The sequence below is a fragment of the Cloeon dipterum genome, chromosome 2, assembly GCF_949628265.1.
Source record: "Cloeon dipterum chromosome 2, ieCloDipt1.1, whole genome shotgun sequence".
Classification (NCBI taxonomy): domain Eukaryota; kingdom Metazoa; phylum Arthropoda; class Insecta; order Ephemeroptera; family Baetidae; genus Cloeon; species Cloeon dipterum.
This window is the reverse complement of record NC_088787.1, coordinates 23,294,374-23,319,278: the sequence shown is the minus strand read 5'-3', so window position 1 is coordinate 23,319,278 and position 24,905 is coordinate 23,294,374. Positions and strand designations below refer to the sequence as shown.

The 24,905-nt window shown below is 39.0% G+C and overlaps 2 protein-coding genes and 1 long non-coding RNA gene across 3 annotated transcripts in view; all 3 read left to right on the top strand.

Annotated features, from left to right (window-relative positions):
- The first annotated feature begins 129 nt into the window (after positions 1-129).
- Positions 130-1,269, top strand: metl (methyltransferase-like protein). Its single transcript, XM_065478742.1, has 2 exons — positions 130-623; positions 685-1,269. Exons 1-2 carry the CDS (start codon positions 222-224, stop codon positions 1,246-1,248), a joined length of 966 nt encoding a protein of 321 aa, XP_065334814.1. The 5' UTR covers positions 130-221; the 3' UTR covers positions 1,249-1,269.
- A 2,163-nt stretch (positions 1,270-3,432) lies between these two features.
- LOC135938138 (uncharacterized) lies at positions 3,433-3,767 on the top strand. The gene is made up of 2 exons (XR_010574605.1): positions 3,433-3,493; positions 3,559-3,767. It is a non-coding gene; the product is annotated as an uncharacterized LOC135938138 (long non-coding RNA).
- Positions 3,768-6,823: 3,056 nt separating this feature from the next.
- LOC135936924 (uncharacterized) overlaps positions 6,824-24,905 on the top strand; it is a 49,115-nt gene continuing 31,033 nt past the window's right edge. The window contains exon 1 of the mRNA XM_065479933.1: positions 6,824-6,958. The gene's annotated coding sequence lies outside the window, so the exon portion shown is untranslated. The remainder of the gene's footprint in view (positions 6,959-24,905) is intronic.

Sequence of the window (24,905 nt, the reverse complement as noted above, 5' to 3'; positions counted from 1 at the left end):
CCTATTATGAAATTTAGGTGAAACCTGTTTATTTTTGCCACGAGTTTATATATTTCAAATAATATCATACTGCTACTGCTCATGACACTACCGGTAGAATCACCATTGCCAGTGCCCGCAATGTTTCAAAAAATCGAGAAAAGTGAAAACATAAGGAGCACTGAGCGGAATAACATTATTTTGTATTGAAAATTGCGCTCGAACTTTTATCTCCTATATTGATGCTTTCTCGTCTCAGCCTCAATCGCATTCTCCTCAGATTAAATTTTTCCAAAATCCACTGGATGGACAGCGAGAGCTCGTCGAGCGGCGACGGTCCGCGGCCTCAGTTTGGCAACCGGCACCTTCGCAATCCTGACGATGTCTTCCAGCACAACGCTTGGGACGATGTGCAGTGGGATGAGGAGCAGCAAGAGCACGCTAAGAAGATGGTCGAGCAGAATTCGGAAGTGCGCATGTGTGTCGACGAGGCGCAGCGGATCGAGGCTGAGGCTGGACACCTGTGGGACAAGTTCTACGGCATCCACCAGAACCGATTCTTCAAAGACCGCCAGTGGCTGTTCACTGAGTTCCCGGAGCTGCTGCCAAAAGAGGGAAATCAAGAAAGAATTAACGTCCTTGAAGTACGTTTTTTTAACGTTTGTCCTTTGAAATATGCCAAAACTTAAAAATTGATTTCCTCAGGTCGGCTGCGGAGTGGGCAACAGTGTCATCCCGCTGGTGCGGACGGTGGCCGACCCCAACTTCTTCGTGTATGCTTGCGACTTCTCTGAGACGGCTGTGAAGCTCCTGCAGCAGGAAGACAGCTACGACGAGTCACGGTGCAAGGGCTTTGTGTGCGATGTGACCGCCGAGGAATGGCCAACTCCCTTCCCGCCGCTCAGTCTGGACCATGTGCTGCTCGTATTCATGCTGTCTGCTGTCCACCCAGACAACATGGGCCACGTAGCTCGACAGCTGTTCAATTACCTGAAGCCTGGCGGAATGGTGTTTTTCCGGGACTATGGGCGCTATGACTTGGCGCAGTTGCGTTTCAAGAAGGGCAAGTGCATCACAGACAATTTTTATATGCGCGGCGATGGCACCAGGGCCTACTTCTTCACCAAGGAGGACCTGCGCAGGATTTTCTGTGAGGCGGGCTTTCAAGAAGAGCAAATGCTCGAGGACCGCAGGCTTCAAGTCAACAGGGGCCAAAAGCTAAAGATGTACAGGGTCTGGATACAGGCCAAGTTTCGAAAACCGATGTAGAATAAATTAATGATATTTTTATGCGTTGAAGTTTGAATGGAAGTTTTCCTTGAAAATTTCAGAGGTATGGTAAACAAACCCTTAAAAGCAGATTTTTACATAAATGAAAAGATTATGGAGTTGTAAAGAGAGAAATGTTGTAAATTATACCATCTTGAGTTTGATATTGTGCATGATCGTATTGTTCCGATTATGTTATACATATTTAAAAGGTAGTGTATAACCTTTTTTAAATTTGGTGCAAGCGTTTTTTGAAAAGTCATTTTTGTAATCCTTCTATTTGCCAAATTGTTGTCAACAATTGGTTTATTCAAGTCATCAGCTATTTTCAAATTATAATGTTTGAGTACCGTTGGATTAAATTAATATAGATCCATCTGTGTATAATATGGAGCCAATTGTGGAGCATGCTGAGAGTTCAGCTAAAGAGTCGAGTGCTGGTTGGTCCTCTTATTCGCACAGCACTTCCAGTCCGGTTGTGGATGCCGAGGTGCTGGCTCTTAATCTTCAAATGGACAACATGGTGATCAGCGGTGACAGTGAACTGGACCTTGATGACCAAGAGGACTTTGACAGGGCCGTCGGGCAGGAAAATTTTCTAACCTCGTCTCCCATCTTTGTAAACACTGGTGCGAGCTGTCTACGTCAATGCTTGTATTCCTTAAAAATATTTTACTTTTATTCGGAAAGAAGAGCAAGTGTCGATGGAAATCTTGGTATCGTGCTCAGGCGATATGGGCTTGATGAGAAGGGGAATCGAGTTCTGCAGTGGCGAAGAAGGCGACGACGAGGTGGACATGTCGGACAGTGGCAGCCCGTTGACTGAACTTGTTGACTCGTTTATTCCAAACGTCAACTGTGCGAAACGTATGACACTTCCTTACAATTTTTATGCTAGGTAGATATCTAGCCTAGTGTTATCATTTCAAACAATTTTACGTTCACAATGCTACGGCTCTTCAGTGAATGATATTTTTTATTTATCTCGCGACCATCAACCATGACGAATTTGATCTCTTAAATTGTCTTGTAGAGGTTAAACGTTAAACACTCAGCTAGTCTAAATGATGTTGACATGATGATTTTTTAAAATGTGCAAAATCATTTACTATCTCACAACAAATTGATTTAGTTTTCCATAAAACTAAGACCTATTCAAATTTTTAAAAAGGCGCTGGAACTCAAGGAAAATCAAATCATGAATATATTATCTTATGAAAAAGTGAAAAGAAGACCAAAACTTTCTTTGGAAAACTCTTCCATAGAAGTGTACGCAGAGCCAGCTAATTAGACTACTCGTGTTGTTTACGAGTTGTTGTAAGTAAACATACCTTGTTCTCAAGCAGCTCTTGTGGTTTTTCATAAAAGTTTTGCGTTGTTATCTTCTGACAAAACTAATTATGCTCTCCGTGCAGGAAATAATATTGCATCCGACCCGCAGCTGCAAAATATGTGGTAAACATTAACTCAAAACAAGGCGCCTGCAGTAGGCATCTGTTATGCAACCCGTGCAACTTGGCTGCAAGGTGGTTTGCCTCTGCTGGCACTTTTTAATAATAATATATTATATAATGCTTGGCTGCTTTACTTTCATTGATTTCCGTTGATAATTAATTATTTCTGTAATTTCTATAAAGCATACCGGATGAATTAGTGTGAAAGTAAGTAACATTCGTTTTTACAATTTTGATCGTTTCTGTAGGACAGAAAATTTTTAATCAAATCAATTGAGAGGCTACAGAAAGTACAGAACATGATTTTGAAATAAATAATTCCAATTTTAAGACTTTTAAAACCTATTGGAATTTTTGAAAATACAAGATGGTTGAATTGCCAAAAATATCAACTTTTTATTATACATTTTCATTCAAAGCCCTGTCAGTCCATTTACGATTTGTTCACCACCAAAACGTATTATAAAAAGTTGATATTTTTGGCAATTCAACCATCTTGTATTTTCAAAAATTCCAATAGGTTTTAAAAGTAGGTTTTAAAAAATAGGTTTTAATATATATAAATGATCAGTTCGGTATATTTATACCTTCTATAAAAATACTTTTGTTGCCATCGATTCAAGTCTTCGATTTTACGGATCTTACCTCCGTTTCATTCAAGCCGATTCCCACGTAAATATCAAATTTTCAAATTCATATTTCTGAGAACAGGTCGCCAGGAGGTTGAGTGCTTGAGCAGTGAGTCAACCCCGTCGCCGAGGAGGAAGCGCATATGTCGCCGTAAAAGGCAGGTAATGAGTGTTCGAAACTTTTTCCGCGCCAAGCGCACGTATTTGAGCACTTTTGTCGGTCGCAGCACGCTGCTTCGAGTGCAAAATGACGTCGTGGAGACGGATGCGGCGCCTAAAAGCTTTTCCCGCGCGCCGGCCAATGTGATTAGCCTGCACAACGCTGTCGTTTTTAATGTGTTTGCTGTTTTGCGCGAGATGAAGAAGCGACGCCAGCAACTGTGAGACAAAAGCCTCAGAGTGCTTTTGTCAAATGAATAAAGTAAGTATTCGTCATTGCATTTATAGTTTGTACAGAATCATTTTTCCCTCGTGAGAAAAAAACGCCGACATTTAATTTTCGGCTTGGCATAATTTCTCTATGATTTAGCTAATATCTTATTGACCAAAGGACAACTCATATCATTCCGTGGAATTTGCCGAAAAAATGTGATATATATGCCACTAAAAGTTAATTCATAAAGCACATTTTGCACATTGATCTCCCTTTATTTTCTAGAAAACGAGTAAAATTGTCCAAGTTTATTTTCAAGAAAATCAGCTTCAAAGTTAAGTAAAATATTTTTCGACTGGCTTTGTTTGCCTACAAAAAATCACCATTCATCTTGCTTTAGTGAATTTCCCTCGCTATAGCTACGCACTGGTGGAAATATCGCGCCGAGAAGAGTTGAAAAGCAAAAATAACCCAAACAAGACGTCATCTCGTATAAATTCCCAGTTTAATGTGTTAATTATAAACTGTAGATTTAATTTTTGATAGATGCTAATGAAGGTGGACGTTCTCAAGGAGGTCACACTGTTTCCAGCTTGTAATTAAATACAGCCACCTTGATTAAAGCCGAAATTTCTATAACAATGAAAACTAATAAATATGAAACTTGCGATATACGTTAGGTATCAGAATTTAATTTCAACTGAAAGCTATTGTTAATTTTTACAGACACGACAGACACATTTTTCTTGATTACACATGAAAAACAATTTTTAAATGAAACATTATGGCTATATTTTTCTGGCTTTGACTTGTACTATATGTTTATTATATGACTTAGATGAGAATAAACAATTAATAATAATTATGGATATTGAGTTCAAAAGACAAATAAGGAGTGCCAATTATCTTTGACTGTTTTCTGTGATCATGTCGAATGTAAATATATCATATATTGTTGAGCTCCTTTGGTTCCAAAGAAGTCTTTCCTGCTGAACCAACTTTATCTGCTAGGATGTTCTTTAATAATCGATGTCTGCCTTTTGGGGGTTTCAACGCAGCACGAAACAATATTAAACAATAGACCACACTTGTGTTGGCTTTCTCTCGTGAAAAGTCTCTAACTTAAATTAAATTTTGCGTGGAAGAAAAGAGCAGGAAAGCGTGTTCAGCTTCACTAAATCACGGGCGCGTTACTGCTCCCAAAACTTAATGAAGCTGATATATTCGCCGTGAGCTGGAAAAGCGTCAAAATAACGCAGGAAAAAAAGGAAGCGATGAACTTCCTTTCTTTCTTTAAGGAGTTATAACAGGCTATAATTTACGCGGTGCGGAGTCAGTTGTGCGAGCAAGTCTTGAAGGGGAGTTTTATCCCTCGCGCGGCACTTGATAAATCAGCCAAATCCGACGTTAATTCAGAAGTCACTGGCGAGAGTAAATAATTGCTCTGAACACGCGGGATTTGCGCGAGCGAGCGAGAGTGTGTCAAAGGATCGCACGAGAGTAAACACCAGCCGTATGGAGCGCTGCCGAGAACGTGAACGTGTGATTTGAATTCAGCGAGCGAACACACAACAGCTAGCACACAAAATCCAATATTGTGTGTCACCTGCTCGTGAATTGCATTATATGCGCTGCAGACGCGACACAAACGCCTTTTGTAGCTTTCTGCCGTCGCTGCAGATAACCCAATGACAACACACACACTCTGGGGACGTGAAACATTACAGCCAAAGGCGTTTTCTTACGCTCTCTGCGCTTTTCGGAAATATGGTTGGCTTAACCACATTGAAATGTTTATTCAAAATGATTATAATAATGCAATTCTTTTCAAAGAATGAAAGATAATTTATAGTGAAAAATAATTTAGGGCGTGATAATATACCAAAACCAGCCAGCAATTTCAGTGTTTTGAGAACTCCCTAAAATTTGAAAGTTCAAAACACATTCTCAGCTAGAATTTTGATGCCATGAATATGTTTTGAATATTCAAATTTAGGAAATATTCATGACATTGAAATTGTAAGAAAAAAACATGAACTTAGAATATAATCTTCTGAGATTATTTATGCTGTCAGCTCCATGCTAATATGGAATCTCTGCAGAGTCAGTTACGTAATAGTTTTGAGACATGTATCGACATGATATAAGTTGATATGCATTCTTCTGGATATATTATGATGATTTATTTCAATACATTTTTCGTTTTAAACTGTGGTTGAGCAAGGAATCTGAAATTAAACATAACTAGTTCCGAAAGAAAAATCAAACGCTTGCGTTTTGTAGGTCATTTTTTAAGTATCTTTAAAGATTTTTTAATTAATTTGCTGTAACAGATAATTCAAAGTTATTAATATTTGATATTAACTAAAACATTCAAGAAATTTTACCGCTATTTTTGTTGACTTTCTCATCTTAATTTAAATTTTTACTATTTATAAAACATTAATAATGTAATTGTGATTAAGGTGAGAATAAACAACTAATATATCTAGATATTAAATTTAATCTTCTGCGTCCAAATTGTCTTCTTCAAACATAACCAAACAGTTCTATATTTATGCTTGCAGCAGGTGGTTCAGTAACTTTCTCTCTACTCTCCACGAAGATATTGAAAGCGAAAAAACGATTTTATTATTTTATTTCAACGGATTCAATTTTCCTGATTAAAAAATATTTAATTCTCAATTTTCATATTGAATCGTTCATCACGTGCGTCTCTTAATCTTCCTGATTTATATATGTGTTTAAAAATCTATACATCCAAAATTTAAATTAGAAACTATTAATTTACGGGTTAGAAAAAAAATACCTTTCAGAACGGCAAAACCATGGCATCGCCGGTCTCATTTTTTTTCGAATTTCTCGCCCCACTTGCTAATGGCAATCGCTGTTCCACACTCCACTAATAGCAGGGGAAAATGCATTACTGCAGCATTTCGAGGCGCAAATTGCCAATTTCTCACATCCCCGCGTCGACGAGAGTCTGAAAAAATTGGAGATAGTGTGTTGTGTGCGTCGAGGGCACGGGCGTAAAAGATTATTGTTGTTGTGTTGGTGGTGGCGCGGTGGTGATGGTGTGTATGGCAGGGGGCGAGTGCGTGCGTGCAGTGGCGGGTATGCGCATGCAGTAGGCGGCGCCCTCGGCTCCGCCGCTCTCGGCACGAGGCTGCAGCTTCAGTCACATCATGTGCACCAGGCCAGAGCCAGCAACCCTCTGCCGCTAGAGCCCCAACCACCCCTCACTCAAGGTTAAGGTAGGTCCTCGCCAAGGTCGCCAATAATCGAAGTTGATCGATGTTTTTTCCATGTTCTAATTAATGGAGATAATTTAAGTGATATTTGATTGAAAAATATAACGTACTTTATAGTGTTTAATGAACATTTTGGCTTAAAAATATACCTTAGAGGAAACTATAAAAATCTCATAAAAAATTTGAAAGGCTTTTGTAATGTCTAACTACTATACTATTAAGTGATAATATCGCGTTCAAAAATTAAAAAATTAATAATATGTAGACAAAAGTTACAAAACAGATCAATATTACAGTAATAATAACTTATAAAACGCGTGTAGAAAATTTACACTGTTTTGCGTTGAGTAAAAAATTTAAACTTTTTGCACCGTTACAGAACGTACAGTGTTTGAGGATGAAATCCAACTGAAAATAATGAAAAAACCCTACATACTGACCATAGCAATTCCGACTCAGCAATTTACTCAAACTGAAAAAACTCGACCAACCCATTCCAGCTTTTCATCTCAATTCTTTGAATCTTCGTTTGTGCTGTTGTATGCTTTTGCGGAAATGCGGCCAGTGAAAAGAGTTTTATTTGCTGCGCGGCATGGAGACTATTTTTCCATTAAACCCTTTACAGCCCTCACCGAACCCATTTCGCCGGCAAAAAGTCAAATCTCTCTCGCCAGCCCGGACACATGAATTTTTCATGAACTTTCCCAAAAGTGCACATTTAAAAATGACCATGTGCTCTCAAACACCATATTGCCGAGGTAAAATCAGACCAAATCATTTTATCCGTGCTGGAATTACAAAACGTGACTCGGCGATATTGCCACTGGACAGCGTGATTTACAGCCGTTCAAATCTGTTTGAATGCATTTATCGCCGGCACGGGATTTGTGCCACTTTTCGTGTCGCGCAGCGCAAAAAACTATTAAACCTGTTTGCGTTTGTTGTCCGCGCGTGCTAATGGCATTTGCAATTTTGCAGCCCAGTTTGAAATTTCCTAGTCAAGGTTGGCAGACGAATGGAATTCCAAAACGGCAGTGAAACACGGCCTGGATACGAGTATAGAGGGATGAAAATTATCCGCTTAGACATTAACAGGGTTTAAAGACCTGAATGCTGAAATATTTAGAGATGCGGGAATATATGGTTGCAAAAGCGGATTTTAATGGTAAAATTGACAGCTTTGGCAGATCAAAATTAAATGCACTGAAAAGTCAGTTTAGCTCTGGAGTTCAGTGCACGCAGAGCAAAATTTCATGGATTGGGACATGAAAAATTATTTATGAATGAATTTATTATTAAACGCATATATGCGTGCGACACTAATCCTATACAATCAATTCTTACAAGTCTTTGCTGCTGTTCTTAAACTAATTCTTTTTACTACACATTTCAAAATATGATATTTTTCACACTGTTCTCCACAAAATCTACATTTACAAATCTCCTGAGGTTCATAATGGTACATCTGAGTTGCACAGAACAAATAGTGATATCCATGGCATGCAAATCGAGTAAATACATGTCTATCTTCAAAATTATTATGTATTATTTATATCATATCTTTTTTATGTATAATTTTTAATCTTTTTTTTAATAGTACATAGACACCAGTTGTATTACCAATTTTTATTGCTGAAAATTTTTTTGTGGTTCGTTGAATTTTAATTATAAAATGGTATAGAGATAGTAGCAGTTCGCGTGAAAATTCCTTCAATCGCAAACTTCATCATAAAATTATATTATAAAAGATATATATGTGTCTGCATATTAACCTAACCTCCATTGGGAAAAATTGTCTCCTCTTAGGATGCAAAAACACAGACAGGCCGTGCGGTCAACTCCGTTTGTGTCAACACAAAGCAGGCGGAGAAAAAACTCTATCAATTTGTTTATTAAACACAAGTTCGTGTACAACAGATTCTATTAAGTAACAAAATACAAGGTCAGTCATTTGGCTGGCAATTTTGCAGCCTGACATGAGTCAAACTCATCTGATTTTTGTCACAGCTCAAGAAGTGATAGAATTCCATGCTCTTATCACAAAGTTTACAGACACAGCCAGGAAGAGCCTCAGTATGAAATCCTTTAATTTTATACACAGTAGATAGTGAAAGCCGTGACACGCATGACGTGTTGGCGTGTGCCTGTTTGTGTAGCACCCCTCCAACTCTGGTCAACCATCGCGGGCGTGTCGAAAAACCCCGACTCAGTCCGGAAAATCTTAAAAAACTGAAATCATATTTTATTTCTGGTTACACCCTCTGCAATGGACACATTTTGAAGAAGAAAAAAAATGAATCACGCGCGGAATAGTAGCGAAAGAAATTTTTCTCCGTGGGACAAAAGGAAAAGGCACAAGTGGCTTTTCTGCCGTGGAAAATTTTGCAGAGTGTCAAAGAAACCAGGCGGTGCTCGTTGTTTCATTCTCCTCACTTCAGCGCGTGAGGCAAAGACATTATTTCCTCCTTTGCCGAGGTGAAAAGAGGTGTGACTGCTGGGAAAATAATAATTATTATTCTCTCTGGTGCTGGCTGCATCGTTATTTCGCCGCCCAGCTCTCTCGCCATTAAAAACCACGTTTCACCCCTTTTCCGCGGCTAATGGTCGCACTGAATTACAGCTCTGCATTCGCGTATTTGTGGACAGAAAATGGTCCTGTGTCAATTTGCTCACCAAATTGGCCGCGTTTGCCCCTCCGACTAACGACCTTTGCATAAGGCTGCTAATTATAAGTCCTGTCCTGCATTCGCCTAGCTCTAACATGCTCTCCTAATGTTCTGATCTCTGTGCATTTAAATAAGCCGGGAAATATGGTTAGGTTCACAACGGACTCTCTTGAATTGCCTAAGAAGATAAGTCTGTACGACTCAAATATTTTTACTGTTAACTGTTATTAAGAAACACTCGAAATAATAGAGTTTTGTCTCAAGGAAAAACTGTGCTGTAGAATTCTTTAGGACGGTAAAGTTGAGATCTTCTGTTTAGTTGGAAAACAGTTTCCAACACCTAGTTTTGCCCGAGCTCTCGTTAAAATTACTAACATGTCCCGCATTTAACCTCTTGAAAGGGTGCAGCTGCATGAAGTGGTGAAAAATCGTGATGAGAGAGCGCGCGCGGAGAGTACGGCAGTAATGACAAAGTAGGCCAAAGTTGTGCAGCCACGTGCATTTAGCGAATTCCACTCTTGAGTGCAATGCCTCAAGGGTCTTTTAATTCATTTTCACTTCCGCTCGAGCAGCTGCGAAAAGTGTGGCAGCCGGCGAGTAATTAGGTGTGCAGCTACGAAAAAGAAAAAGATTCACCCGCACCTCTTTGCGAAATCACTGGCCTCGATTCCACTTTTTTCAAAATCTAGAAAAATATAATGAAAAGCTAAAATTTGCATTTTTATTGCAACAGCCGCGCGCTTTTCTCTTTCTCCGTATTTGCATGCTTTGACGACGTTGACGTGACTCAAGAGGCATTTTAATTATTGGAATTTGCATTCTTTTGCGCCGTCTATGCAAATTAGGACGGATAATTAAAAGCATTATTTTTTATCTCCGTCTGCTCAGGCCGCCGCTTTTGCATTGCAGATTTTTTTGCACCAGTGAGCATCTGTTTTGATTGGACGCATGCTAATTGAATGACACCCGCGCGGCTACCAAGATTAATGAAGGGCGCCAAGATCTTTGTGAGATGAGACGGTTGAGCTGGATTGAGAAATGTATGAACTAACGAACAGAGGAACGGAACGACTCGAACGACTGTTTTTCAGGCCATTCAACATGCACTGCATGTGCCAACAATCAATAGCGCTGTGAAATCTAGACGACCGACGATGCTATCTCTGCCTCACCTCATTTCAGATCAGCACGAATCGTCAGGTCTATTGATCAAACTGTTTAAAGACGTGAAAATTGTCTTGCACACTATGAGAGTTGATAGTCTGAAACATTGTTATAAATTGCCAAACAGATTCAAACTAGATATAGGTGTCTTTAAATGTTGAAGAATTAAAGAGTTACCCGATGTGGATAGTAAAATCACTCAATCCTGTAAAGGATCCTTTATTTGAATAATTTAATTTAATTAATTAATTGGATGTTTATTCTCACACTTAGTAAAAATAAATGCGAGTTTAGCTTCATATCTCGTCCCCTATCAATTTTCTAACCATTTTATGATAAGTATAATTCATTGAAATTAAGTCTTTTATATTTAATTTAATGTGAGTGTCTTATTTCCTTTTTCAATTATTTTTTTTTTGTTTATTCCTTGAGCTAACGAAATTGTTCATTGAGTGAAGCGGTTCGCAATGTTTTCTAAAAAATTTAACATTATTGATTTTTCCATTTTATCTATTGCATTGGAGCACTTGATTGATGCTTTCGTTATTTCCATTTTTTACTATTGATATATTGTTTGGATCTCGACGTAGAGCTCTAAAGCCATTTGCATAAATCACGTACGCGGACACGATCTCGCATGTATCGGGCATCGCATCCGTGAATTATCGCGCAAGGAGCGCGTGATTGTGATTGCCATTTGGAAAAAGCTGGTTTCACCCGGCCTCTGTGCCGATTTGCATGACCCAGTGCGCACATTTCGTCACTGATTGTGCATTATTTATGCATGTGCCGGGACGAACGCGGCCTTAACACAATCTATGGACGTGAATCGATCGGCCTGGCCTGCGATTCGGCAAACGAAAACTAAATTGCTTCATTCTCGAGGATGATTTTATTTTTTCCAAAATAGAGGCAGTTATGTCAAGGAAAAGATTGTTTTAAGAATTGGCTGATTGTTAAATTTCTTATTAACTGAAAATGTAATCGAGGTTGAATCATTTCAACGTCCTAAACCAAGAAAGGGGGGATGAAATCACGATTAATCATATGCCAAATGCACGCGGATTTCATTAATAAACACTGCTTAAAATAACGATGTACTATTACAAGTTCATTGGAGGATTATAGTTAAAAATTGATCTGATTGAGGAGTCATTTTCAGGGCCAGCCTGTATGGTTGATGGATAAGAGCAAACAAAATTTTTACTGTTCGGACATAAAATTTTTACTTTTTATTTTTGGCTTTAACAGTCGATTACTCACACGCGGGTCTTTTATTTCTTTCCCTCTACCTCTCTCCATCAGTTAAATACATATTGGCCTTAGGCACCATGCGAGTCGAGGCCAATCGATACGATCGCCTTTTTCATTTTGTTCTCTCGCAAATTACTGCCGAGGTGAAATTAGATTTCGAACCGATACTCGTATAGGCTCCTGAATATGGAGATCATGAAGTTTTGCGTGCCACTAATGTGTTTTTCACGACCTCCTAGTTTGGGAGCAATACTTTTGGCTATAAACTCATGCTTTATTAATTTCTAGTGACATTTTAAAAGAAAATACACTTTTTGTCATGAATTTGTAGATGCAAAATTATTTTAATTACTAAAATATAATTTACTCTTATAATTTTAATAGAGACTAAAAAATTGCTTACACAACTGGAAATGAGGACAGTAAGTTTTGCAGTGCTAAATTTTGCTCCTAAAATTGAACCTGTGTTGCTTGAAATTTAATGTCGAGAGGATATGATTTTGTGTAATGAACAAACATAATAGTAAACTTTACTCACGAATTCAAGAGCGCAGGTTCAGTAACATTTCACTCGTGTATATACGCCTAATTTCAGCACGCCCTTGGGGAACGTGTGGTTGGATGGTCGCAAAAAGTTTTTCGTTCGCACGCAACATGTTCTGCCCCTGCGAGCTGAAATATTCACACGGTTACAAAACAAGCGGCGCTTTCAAACTCGGTTTCCGACGAAAATAACGACGAATCAAGCAAAATTCCCCATTAGCCCTGACTCGCTTTATCATTGGCGGCGCAATTTGTCTCTGTCAGACCTTAATTAAATTTATATCGCGAACTTGTTATTAATTTTGAAAATTGTCGTGGAAAAGATTCATCATTCAAAGTTTCGCAAATAAAAATCACGAGGAAAAACATCCCTCGGCGTTGCGACGGAGAATTCTCATTTCCGTGGACGCGAGTCAAAGCCATTTCATGTGTTTGAAATAAAAAATGCAGTGGGAGGAAAGTGGTTGGATTAAATATTTCTTGTTGATGAGGAGAATACGTCCAGCACAAGCAATTTCATCGCAAAGAGACGAGAGAGGGAGTATATATTGTAATGAGTTCGTCTTTGCTCAAGCACTTGCGGGCACGAGCAGTTGGTTGATCACACAGAGAGTCGTATCAAACAGAACTGAAATTGCAAACTGATTTGATTAAATTGCTAGTTTGCTCGCGAAAGAGACTATCGAGTAAAAAGGCAAACAAACGCAGATTGCAGTTGAAGCTGAGAGAGGAAGCCAAACTACGGTAATCCGTATTGCCTTCCTTTTTCTCCTATCACATTCTCAGGAATGAAATGGAACGAAAAAATAATAGTTAATATATAGTAAATATAACCAATGATGAAGCAGTTTTAAAACTCATGATTCGGAACACTTCTGGAATAAAGAAAATAATTGAAGACTCGAAAAGTCCAGAATATTTGCTGTTGTGGCCATCCAACAAACTAACAAAATTTGGAAAATACATTAATTCTGGTATTTATGCGTGTGCATTATGTATACCTGAATGCAATGATCTCACACCATAATAAAAAGAAACTGCCTTCCATTAGCTCTCAGTATCAGTTTTCGCCTTGAATTTCGCCTCTCTTGGGAGCACAAGTTGGCCGCAATATGAAATAGGAAGAGAGAGAAAGTGACACCCATCGACGAGTGTTTCTGCGCAGACGACTCATTTCTGATAAAAATTGCACTTAGGCAAAAAAAAAACGAGCAGGATAAAGTTTCAGCTCGAGAGACCCGGGGCCGCGTCCTATTTATTATCCTCGCCGCACATTTATAAAGTTAAATGACACAGCTGGAGTAATATTTTTGAGGATTTGCGAAAGTAACGTGGATAAAATGAGGCCCGTAAAAATGGAAAAATTGCGAAACACGCAGCTTTGTGTATGCGGCGGGAATTAGAACTAATAAAATGTGTTCTTTGCTAAATCAAAAAATACGCTCTCAAAGCAATAGTTTGCCTTTAGTTTTCACCCGTGGGGTGGAAGAGAGAGAGAGAGAGAGAGAGAGAGAGAGAGAGAGAGAGAGAGAACGTAAACAAATTTGGTGTTATGTGCACATTTGCGTTGGACGTGCAACCGCACTTTTGTGTAAGGAAAAAGTTTCGGCCAACTTTGCCAGCCTCTCGCGAGACCTAAATAGAATTCATTGTGTCTTTGCCTCGTTGGTTGCTTGCGAATGCAAATCACGACACGACAACTGCATTAAAAAGTTTGTAGCCTATTTTTCACCACTTCCGCTGAAATCGAGCCAACCGGGTCGCAGCAAGAGTTCGTCGAGTGGCCTGGCCGCCAAACTGTGGGCCGCTGGCGAAATTTACACCAGAGGAGTAGCACGAGCGCAAGTAGGAAAGGGTTCAATCTAATTTGCGAGCCTGAACAAACATTCTGCACAACCAGACGCCTCTAATTGAAGCTATTCCAACAGATGACTTACAAAAGACACTGTTGGTGTATGACAAGATTTTAAATACCAAATGACTTCTCATTTTAGTAAAAAATTCATTGTTCATCATTTTTTTTTAAATTTGCTTTAAAATCTTATGAAATGTTAAAAGAAATAAACACATGGGTGTTAATATGCTCTTAAAAAAATCGTGACCCAACACACTGTTTTGCTTTTTTTTTAATTTGGTCTTACTTCATTTTTTATAAGTTCTTGACGTTGAGGGATCTTTTGTCGTATGAAGTTCAACTGTTGATGATAGATAGAAATAATTATAAATTTTCAAAAGATAGAAATACTTAAAAACATCAAAATAGAAAGTATTACTCACAGACGATTTCATTGAAATGCTCAAATAAACATTTTTTTCTAATATTAAAACGGTTTTTAAACGAATTCAATATGACCTCATTTGTATTAAGCATACCACTGTGAATGAAAATAACTTTGCAATAATTTTGCATGCCCCGATAAAATGTCTCTTTCGGCAAGTTTGGTTTTCATTAAACTTGCGAAACGCTATTAAACACTTTGCAAGCAAAATCTGCGCAACATTTTTATCATTCCCGTGGAGAAACTGCAATGCGGAGAGAATCTTTTGTGATCGTTTTCTCCCCCTTATCTCATTTCGCAAGATACGAGGTCATCATCGTTGCACTCTCTCGCCGAGAGCCACGAGTTGAATGTATTATTACAAGTCTGCAGGAATGAGCACGAGTGCCGTTTTTTACGAGGGCTCGTGAACTTTATGCGGCCTGAATAAGCACAGGCGCCGGACCAAGAAATGAATCCGTGCGCGCACGTTAGTGGCCGGCGAAATGTCTACTCTCGGCTTTTATTTTCCGCCAGTCGAGCGCGATTTCACGCGGCAAATTCTTAAAGAAGACGTTTCACCACCAGAGGTCCAAAACTTTCGCAAGTTCGTTCATCGCCGCCACCGCCAAGAATACATGGTTACATGGTGCTAGTTTGAACTTGTTCCCAATGAAAATTTGCTCGAGTCAGAAGCAAATTTTCGCCAACCGTAACTTAAGGAGTGATGGGATATGCGAGGGAAAGTTCTGGTCTTTTGCAGGTCTTAGCTTATTTTAGAGGTACTGCGGTGTAGTATTTTTTATATATTAAATTGTTATTGCTCGTTAAAATGATTAATAAGCGATGAAGAGACAAAGAGATAACATTTTTATGTTTATTCGTTTGCACAAGACAATAAAAGAATGGGTACAAAACTAGCAAAATACTGCAAAAACGATTTGATACATGATAATCTCTCGAAAAGATACATTTTTAGCCATAGTAGATTTCAAAATTTTCTTCTGAACGGCAACAGAATATGTTTTGGAAAGTATCATTAGTAAAGAACAAAACAAGAATAATAAGTGTTTATAGTGGACTTTCTCTAAAGGCATTCATATTAGTAAATGGTGTTAATAAATCTCACAGCTGAAAGAATTTAAGTTGGTTGCCTTTAGACCGGTTAAGCGCGGCTGCAAACTTTTAAAAATAATGTTTGATGGCCCCAATGGCAGAAGTTTTTCCCCAGCGAATTCTCTACATTTTGACGAATGGTGTGCATCGCGCATCTTTGTCCAAGTCACGGCAGTTTACCGTGTAACTTAAAATTAGTAAACTGATTGGGAGACATGTTACGTTTATTCATATTCAACACTAAGCTCCATAGCGGTCATAAATAATGCTCTCAAATTTTATCATCATACCACTCGTGATTTTGGGCTGCTGGACTACTGTTAAATGGGAGTATTTTTCGTCCTAAATGAGCAACAATTTAATAAAAGAACTTGAATAGAGCAGTTCCCATTTAGTATTAGATTCAAAAGTAATTATCAGTAATAGGTATTATCAACCCATGGTTTATGCAATGTGAGTTATAAAAAGAATGGCATGGAAGTAAAAAAGAATCGGAGATCTATGGATTAAATCACGTTTTATAAGAAAAATCAAAGGCATAAATTTCCCATTCCTTCTTGATAATATTAGAAAAATTATCTTCCGTGAATAAAAAGCACAATTCGCAAAGTGGGTTTTTCCATATATTTGCCATTTGCCGCCGTAACTGAGTGGCAAATAGATTGTCTCCAACGCCGTTATGATAATTCACCGCACAAGTTTCTCGCCTACATCATCGAAAATCAATTTTACTCTGCTGTACTCGTACCGTGGTTGTCTCTCCATCTGAAACGCGTCGCACAGAATTTCGGCAGCTGATAAATTATTGTTTCTCGTCGCGAGAGACACGAGAACGCACTCACCAAACAGAGTTTCCGCCATCGTGTGTGCAGGTGTTTGCCAGCAAAGCATGCCTTTCAGCCATCTCGATGCACCTGTTTGCCCAAGATATTGCAATAGCTGCGTCCGCTGGATAAATGCCGCCAGCTGTTTCTCTAATTAGCCGCCGGCGTGATCAACATCACACTCACCCCAAAAAATGGGATTTTCGGAAACGCGCGCCGTCGGCGTAACAACCGGGGATTATTATGTCACCGCAAAATCGATTTTGAGTCCAATGGTACTATGAACGCCGGGCTGATTTCAGATTGTGCTGCATTCATTACAGTGACTTAGACGCGTGCAGGTATTTGCACAGCTAGGTTCCCACTTGACAACCGAAATGTTAGTTCCTTGACAAACCCTTCATTGGATTCTATAATCTTAAAACATGATAGACATGCATATTATTAATAAGAAATGATAACTCTTACTCCTTGGAAAATCTTCCTTGGCGTTTAGTTTTACAGCTGAATTTTAAATCCGCTTCTAGCTGCGCTATTAAATCCAATGCAAGAAATTTCGGCCTTTTGCAATATTTCCAGATTCTTAATTTTCATAAGACAATCCGGTCTTGTACAAATACTGAACTCGGCAGTTGGCTTAACATAAAGAATTGTCCTCTCATGAATTGATTTTCCGTGGAAATTTTTTAGTTTTCTCCATTTTAAATTAAGTTGTCGGGAGGTATAACGTTGTATTAGTAGATCTGGCTTTAGACTGGACTGACACGTAAATTATTCGAATAGAAGGATGATTCATTCTTATTTTTGTTGCATCAATCGCACCCGAAAATGCTTGAAAAAAGTCCATGCAAAATCCAGGCCAAATAGGCCAGAACATTGTTTGAAATGTCAACAATTAATAATTTAAATGTCCACGTCATCCACATCAAAAGTTAATCCGTTTGAAATATGAAAGCACTTTTGTCATTAGAAAAGTCCACAGAGATATGGAGTTGTCAGCTAAAAAAATAATTCAAAATTCTGGGAAAAATGAGAGTAACGAGAATTTAGAGTGGGACAAAATGTCATCTCCGAGCGTGCGGAAAAATGGCAGCGAGAGGGAAAATTTCCATTTGCTGCGTCCCCCCGACTATTCTCTTTAGAAATTCCACTTTTGCCGTGCCGCGAGCCGCGTGCGCAGCAAATGTGAAATATTTCAGTCGTTTTGCTGCCGGCGCCATTAGTGTTGCCCGCGATTCATCTTGTCAGAGAATTTTTCCCTTGAACACAACGTGACCAGCTGGAAAAGGAAAAAAATGCAGCGCGCCCCTCAGATTATTTGCATACTGTCGTCGTTTCGTATGCGGGGGAATTGATTTTCCTCAGGCTTGTGTCATCTGGCAAGCGGGCAAAACGAGATCAACCGCCCGTCATTATACCGGGAGCGAGCAACACCCGCTTTTTGCGGGCAGGCATCAGTGTCGACCTCAAGATGAATGGAGACGAGAAAGAAAGAAAGTAAGGGAGGGCCGCGCCTTTAATATCCGGTCACAAGGCTGAATTTCCGTCACCAGAGAGCAAACCCACTTTCGCCGAGCAAAAAGTGGATTGGCTTGTGACTTGTACAAAGTATCTAAACTTGATTATGAATTGGAAGTTCAGACAACACGTACTGCAAAGGTGACAATGGCAATCGTCTTATTTTTTATTGATTGATTTTTGTCAATGGAAAATGATTTGATAGTTGAAGAAATATATTCTTATTGTTTATTTTCACGGAAAAAGAGAGATGTGTGGACCAGAATTGCTCAGAAATGCTTCCTCCATTATTGTTGTTAATCTGAAAAATAGATCGGACTCAATTGCGAGGTTCTGGTTCTGAATGCATGCTTGCGAATGGAGTCTCAGCAGCCACTTCTTTGAAAATTCCTTCTTAAGTTGCAGCTCTTAAAATACACAACATACAATATTTAACAATGGCTTCTTTCATTGGCAGACTTTAAGTGAATTAATTGCTAATTAAAATATTGTCACTCCTTTTTGTGATTGCTCGCTGCTTCGGCCACTTTAAGCCACCCATTCCCTATTTGTTTGCCAAAAATTTTGCAATTTTACCAACGAACTTTGAAAACGGTTTTTCCTTGTCGCCATAAAAATTTATTCCTCAACTAGTTCCCCCTTTCACAGGTAGCGCTCTCTTGCACAAGTAGATGATCCCATTAGTAAAGTTAAACTCTCTAGTATGTGACTAGTTCTTGTGATAAAGACATAATTTCCGTTTTTACAATTCATCTAATAAGAAAAAAGCAGCAAACAATGACAAAATATTCCTGCTATTATACCCAGTGTATATCATGATAGAGCAAGTGTTTGTTAATGTATTTCTTTACGGGCTGGCTGGGAACTTTGCTCCATACAAGCCCACACCCAAAAAGCGAAACATTAAGGATCATAGCTGCTTGAAGATAGCTTGAGTTCAGTGCTTTCTCCGCTGTCGTATTATTGTCACTGTCAGACCATAAAACCTTTTTAAATCAGCCAAAAGTTTAGATTTTTTTATTTGATGCAAGATCCACAAAAGTACCTTTTCTGAAACTTCATTTAATTCTTCCGCAGCATTTGAAAAATGTTAATTTCATAAGCAAGATAAACTTGAAGAAGCCTGTGGCTGATTCTCTATTTCCTTTCTCAAATCTGTCGCAACTAATCGCTTTCAAATTGTCTGTTGGAAAAAGTGTTCGCTTTATGTATGGAACTCAGTCAGGTTTGATGTGCGGAAGCAGCAGCTTTCAACGGGCAGTAATCACTCTTGCAAAACAGGTTGCCATTCATTCATCATCTGGCGTGCGTTGTTATTGAGAACTCGGCGAGGCGACGTTGATAAATAGCATAAATAGTGAGCGTTGGCGGGTGCGATCACAAAACGGGCCGAAACTGAGCGGCGAGTCGACCGTCGGCGGCCGGCGTGCCGTGTCCCCGTCGCTCGCCCTTTGAACCCGTGCGTGGCGTGGTGTACGCTAAATTCAATAAGGCTCGCTCGAGTGCAAACCCGAGCAGGAAATTGCATGTTGGAAGTCTGTTGGCTGGCTGCCTGGCATGGCAAACACCGCCCGAGAAAACACTTTCGTGACTTTTATGACGCTGTCGAGTTATGGAAATTGCAATATCGGCGGCGGCAGCGCGGAAAGGGTATACACACGGGGGAAAATACATATTTTCTAAAGCATTGAAATGACCGCCGCCTGCATTGTGTCGGAATCCGATGAATAAATTGAACTCTTCCATGACTCACTTGTTTGAATTTTTATATGCCTCCATTCAATATGAGTTTTTGTTGCACTTCAATAACGACTGGGGAATTGTTTGTTCCAAAAAATATAATTTAAATAGGATGTTCAAGTTACTACAGTACATTTTCTATCCTGAATTTTCGGAGAACAAAATAATGCCATGGCATAAAAGTTGTCATGAAATCTCCCTCGTGAAATAATCCATCCAATCTAGAATAAATAAATAATTACATTTTTCCAGATAAATTTAAAAAACCGGACTAAAATAACTGGTATTCTAGACAATTTAAAAGGTTTCAAACGATTTAAGTAAATATAGATGGTTTTATGGTCAATGGCTCGAAATTGCATGATTTGTGCACATTTCGGAAGCTCTCAGAATAAAAATTAATTGGCTTAATTTTCCAGCCCTTCAAAAAATCAATAATGCTGTCCGGTAACAGCTTGCAATATTCTTTTGTATTTCCTCCCATTTCCCTGAAGATTTTCTTGGCCTGAATTCAAATGGTGGTGCACGCTCTCCAACTTGCAGTAAATCTATCGAGAAAAGAATTGCTAAGTGAGTTTGCAGAGGTTTCTTTCCGGCAAATTTGGCTGCGCGGGTAGGAAGTAGGCCGTAAATAAACTTGCGTTGACAATATACAAGCAATAGTGCGCGCATTAATTCCGGGCCCGGAAAAACAGCGCCGTTTGTTTGCTTCCTGCTGAACTTATCTTTACGACCTAACCTTGTTTGCTGATAGGTCGGCTCGAGATAAATTTCTCGAAAGAGATGCGAAAAGGACCCACTTTTTGTATCGGAAATTTTATTGCTGCGGAGCGGCAAACGCATGCATATGTTCAAACACAGCTAAGTATGTTGGTGCTTCAATCGATTTGCGGGAAAAGGGTTAATATTGCGGACCAGTGGTGAACCAATCCTCATTCCTATTTATTCTTTTCGTCTTCGTCTTGAAAAGGCTAGGACCTTATAAAAGCGTCTCTTCAAATTTTTTATATCCAAGAATCCAAGAGAGGCTTAGAAAGACTGATTGTGAGGGAAGCGAGACAGCACTTCCGAGAAATCTTGTCCTCATTACCAATCCTTCAGCCTTTTCGCAGAATTCGCATTTAAAATGAACCCGATCTCAATTGTCGATGACGGTTTCTCTCGTAATTCACTGAGCTGCTTTCAACAGAAAGCCTTCACCGAGTTTTCAAAGCACTCCAAATTGTTTTGTAACGTGAACCGAGTGGAGAAAATAATGACGAGAGGCAAATGTGGAGCAGTGCGTGTTTGCAAATTGCCTCTTTGCTGCGGGAATAGACACTCGAAGGTTCAACATTAGGATTAAGTACACGTGCGGATTTGCCGGCGGTTACGCTTAGACAGAGAGTGCTCTGGTAAAAAGCAACCTCTCTGCTCCGCCGCCACCAAATGGAAGCACTCGGCGCCTTTTTTACCCGCCAAAGTAGCAACAACCGAAGACGGCCTGCACAATTTCAGCCGCTCTTTCGTCTCCATGCATACGCCGCTATTCATTTGACCAATTTGGACTCGTTGTGAGAAGAGAATTACCAACCGTCTTATGGAAACTGTCACCAGTTGTTAATTTTTTGCTGAATTTCCAACAACAGTGGATTCTGGTAAGAATTGGTTTTTTCGTACCGTCAACATTTCCAGCAATGCTTGGCTTCTTTTCTTTTTGGAGAAATTGCACTTCCGCGAAGGAGGAAGAGGAAAAATGAAAGAATTTGGTCCTTTTATCTTAGCATGTTGAAAGCAGTGCTTACAGAGCTCACTTTGGTCGTGGCAGAGATAAGTAAATTTAATTAAAGAGCGCTGCGAGGCAATAATCACAGCTGCCATGCATTTAGCGCGCTTCCATTATTATAGTCCGGATGTGAGCAAATAAAAGCTGCTTTAGACAGTGTTTGGCGTCGGAGCTTCGGGCTGTTGCACTATTTGCACCGTTTTCCGGCTCATCACCTGCCTCCGAGGCTCCGCAGGGGGCGAAAAGCTTCCTCTCAGGGCGAATATAAATTCCATTTTTTGTTATCAGCGAACTACCTTTGGGGATTTCCTGTCACATACCGTTAAAGTTTTATCAACTGCTGGAGGAAAGTCGGGCACATTATTATTTGTTTCATATGAAAATAATTAAAAATTTAATAATTCATTTGAGTGCTGTCTAAATTGCAGGAAGAATAGAAAGTAAGGAAAGTAAGATGATATTGCTTGACATGAAAATCATGATTCAATATGGGAAATATGAAATGTTAATCATTTTTATATTTTAGACGGTAAAAGTTAGTGGAAAAGTTGAGCAGTCACCCTTAGTGAAACAATGTAAATTCTTTTTGATTCGTATAATGTTTGAGGGGAATTTAAAAACCTGTTCTACCGCCAGATGAACATTTTTTAGCAAAGGCAACTGAAGGTAATGTTTTTGAACAGAAAAGTACTAAAATTATAAAATTAGTAAAATAGGTGTGAGACGGGATTTCAAATTAAATTCCTCAAAAACCAAATTGAAAAGCAAAAGAAAGACAAATTTGACTATTTTATCATGGTAAGCATCTTGTTTTGGAGAAAAAAATTGAATTGAATTGATTAAATTGCGACTTTTAATATTCCTGTCGTGAAAGAAGAGTTATCATTATGTGAACTTGTAAATAATAATCATAACTTGTCTTTGTGAAAATACGCCATCGGATTTCCTACAAAATTTGATTGCGCGAACGGAAAATGTTTCATTATATGGAAAAGCAGATTTGTGGCGTTATGAAATCAGCGGCCGCGCTCGATAAATGCAAATGAGGCGCGGGACACGCGAACAAAAAGAGGCGGAATGTCGCTGCCCGGCGCACACATATAATTTGCCGGCGATGTCATCAAAGGCCGCGAAGCAGTTCCGAAAAATCAGATTGGATGGAAACTACTGCGCGCATATGGCACGCGGTCGAGAAAACTCGATTTGCATGAGACGCACGCGGACCGCAATAAGACGATACGACCCCTGCTCCCCACACGGTGCGGTCCGCTTCAAATTCTAATCTCACCGCGTGTCAAGTGTAATTGCTTTGGGCTTGTGTTGATACCACAAGAGATTTCCCGCTTTTCGAATTGGGTCAGTGAACGTGAAATGGTTTCTGAGATGGGAAAATTTTGGACGATAAATTATATCATCTGCTGGAGTGGCTGAAAGAATTTTAAAAGTAAAATATTCCACAGAAATTTTCTAAAATTAACAGAGCAAGTTTTTTTAAGAAATAGTATATTTTGACTGTGACTATTCTAGTCGATTGAAATTAATTTTTCCTTTTCTTTGCCTTGAAGGTGAGAAAGTTAAAATTTCAAGTGCTGCAAAATTGAGTGTTTTCATTAAAACAAAGTTTAAATTACCTTCCCCGCGGAGGCATTTGTTTTGAGTTGCTCTCGTGGTTGCTCGCGGAGCGTCGTGTTGCAGTTATCTCTTGACAGAACTAATTATGCTCGCCATGCAGGAAATATTGCATCCGACCCGCAGCAGCTGCGATATTACCCCGAGATGCAGTTTGCGGACACACAGCGCCTGCAGAAAGCATCGCTTATGCAACCCGCGCATCATTTGTGCAATGCAAATTGCCTCATCAGCTTCTCTGATGTGAGGAAACGATCTCTCTTTTAAGCATTTGTTACGCAGCATGTGATTTTGAAGATACCGTAAGATTTTTTGTACTTAAAATATCACAGAAAATTACGCTGCATAATTTAAATTATGTATCTGTTTATTTATCATCGTATGAGTATAGTACGGAAATATTTTATTTTTTCATTGAATTAAAGATAATATTGTTTTTTACTTCCCATGAACTCGTTTCAGGTTGTTTGTTTTAAATTAAAACAACTTTCAATGCAAAATTATGGAGAGTGCTAATTTAAATTAATATTTTATGGATATATTTTAATAATGCTGTTTATTAAACACAAAACATAATTTTCGAACCAATTGAACAAGGTTTTTTTCATTACATACTATGGGGAAACGAGGAGTCAAATTCCCTCAAATGGTTTGTATACCAGATTTTATTGTTGCCTCGAGATTAAACTGGAATTTTATACAAGAATTCAGTAAAGAAAATGTCAAATATGCGTAATACAATTTAAGAATATTTAAAGTAATAAAATTATACATCCACACATTAAAGTACAAAAGGTAAATACAATAATAATAAACATCACAGCAATAAAATATAAATTGATAAAACAATTCTTACCCCGGTGAAACGGGTCGGGTCAGTTTAAGAGGCGAGTGCAATATTAATTCACACCAGAAATATTACAGGCAAGGTCAGCGTACTGCAATTAATAAATAGTCATTGATATTTCGAATGTCACTCACTGCGTGCAAAGTTTAAGATATTATAAGTTTTTCTTACGGGCGTGCGAGATGCACTGATTTTCACTGGCCTTGCGAGCGTTAACACGAAGCAGCTTAACGCTCGGCTGATCTATTGGGGATAATCACTTTTATCACTAAACTTGCAGTGCGCATGGGCACACAGGTGAACTCAGGGTAAAGATTAACACCATCAGGTGGAGGCACTACAATACATCACCAGTAAAATATACTCTGCATTATTGAGACGACTTTTCAGTTTTTCTGTTTCGTACCATCGCCTTTAAAGCTTAATGATAATGAGCACCACCGCATGGCACAATATAAGTCGGCAGCCAATTTGTTTGACAGTCAAATGCATAAAATCCAGCTTTATTATTAAAAGGTTCTTGAAGTTTGTCGGGCTGCGTTATCGATCAGACGACGCGCGTTTCGCTTGAAATGCAGCTCTCGGCGGGCAGGAGCCAAACAAAGGCGGGATTTGGCGTTTTCATC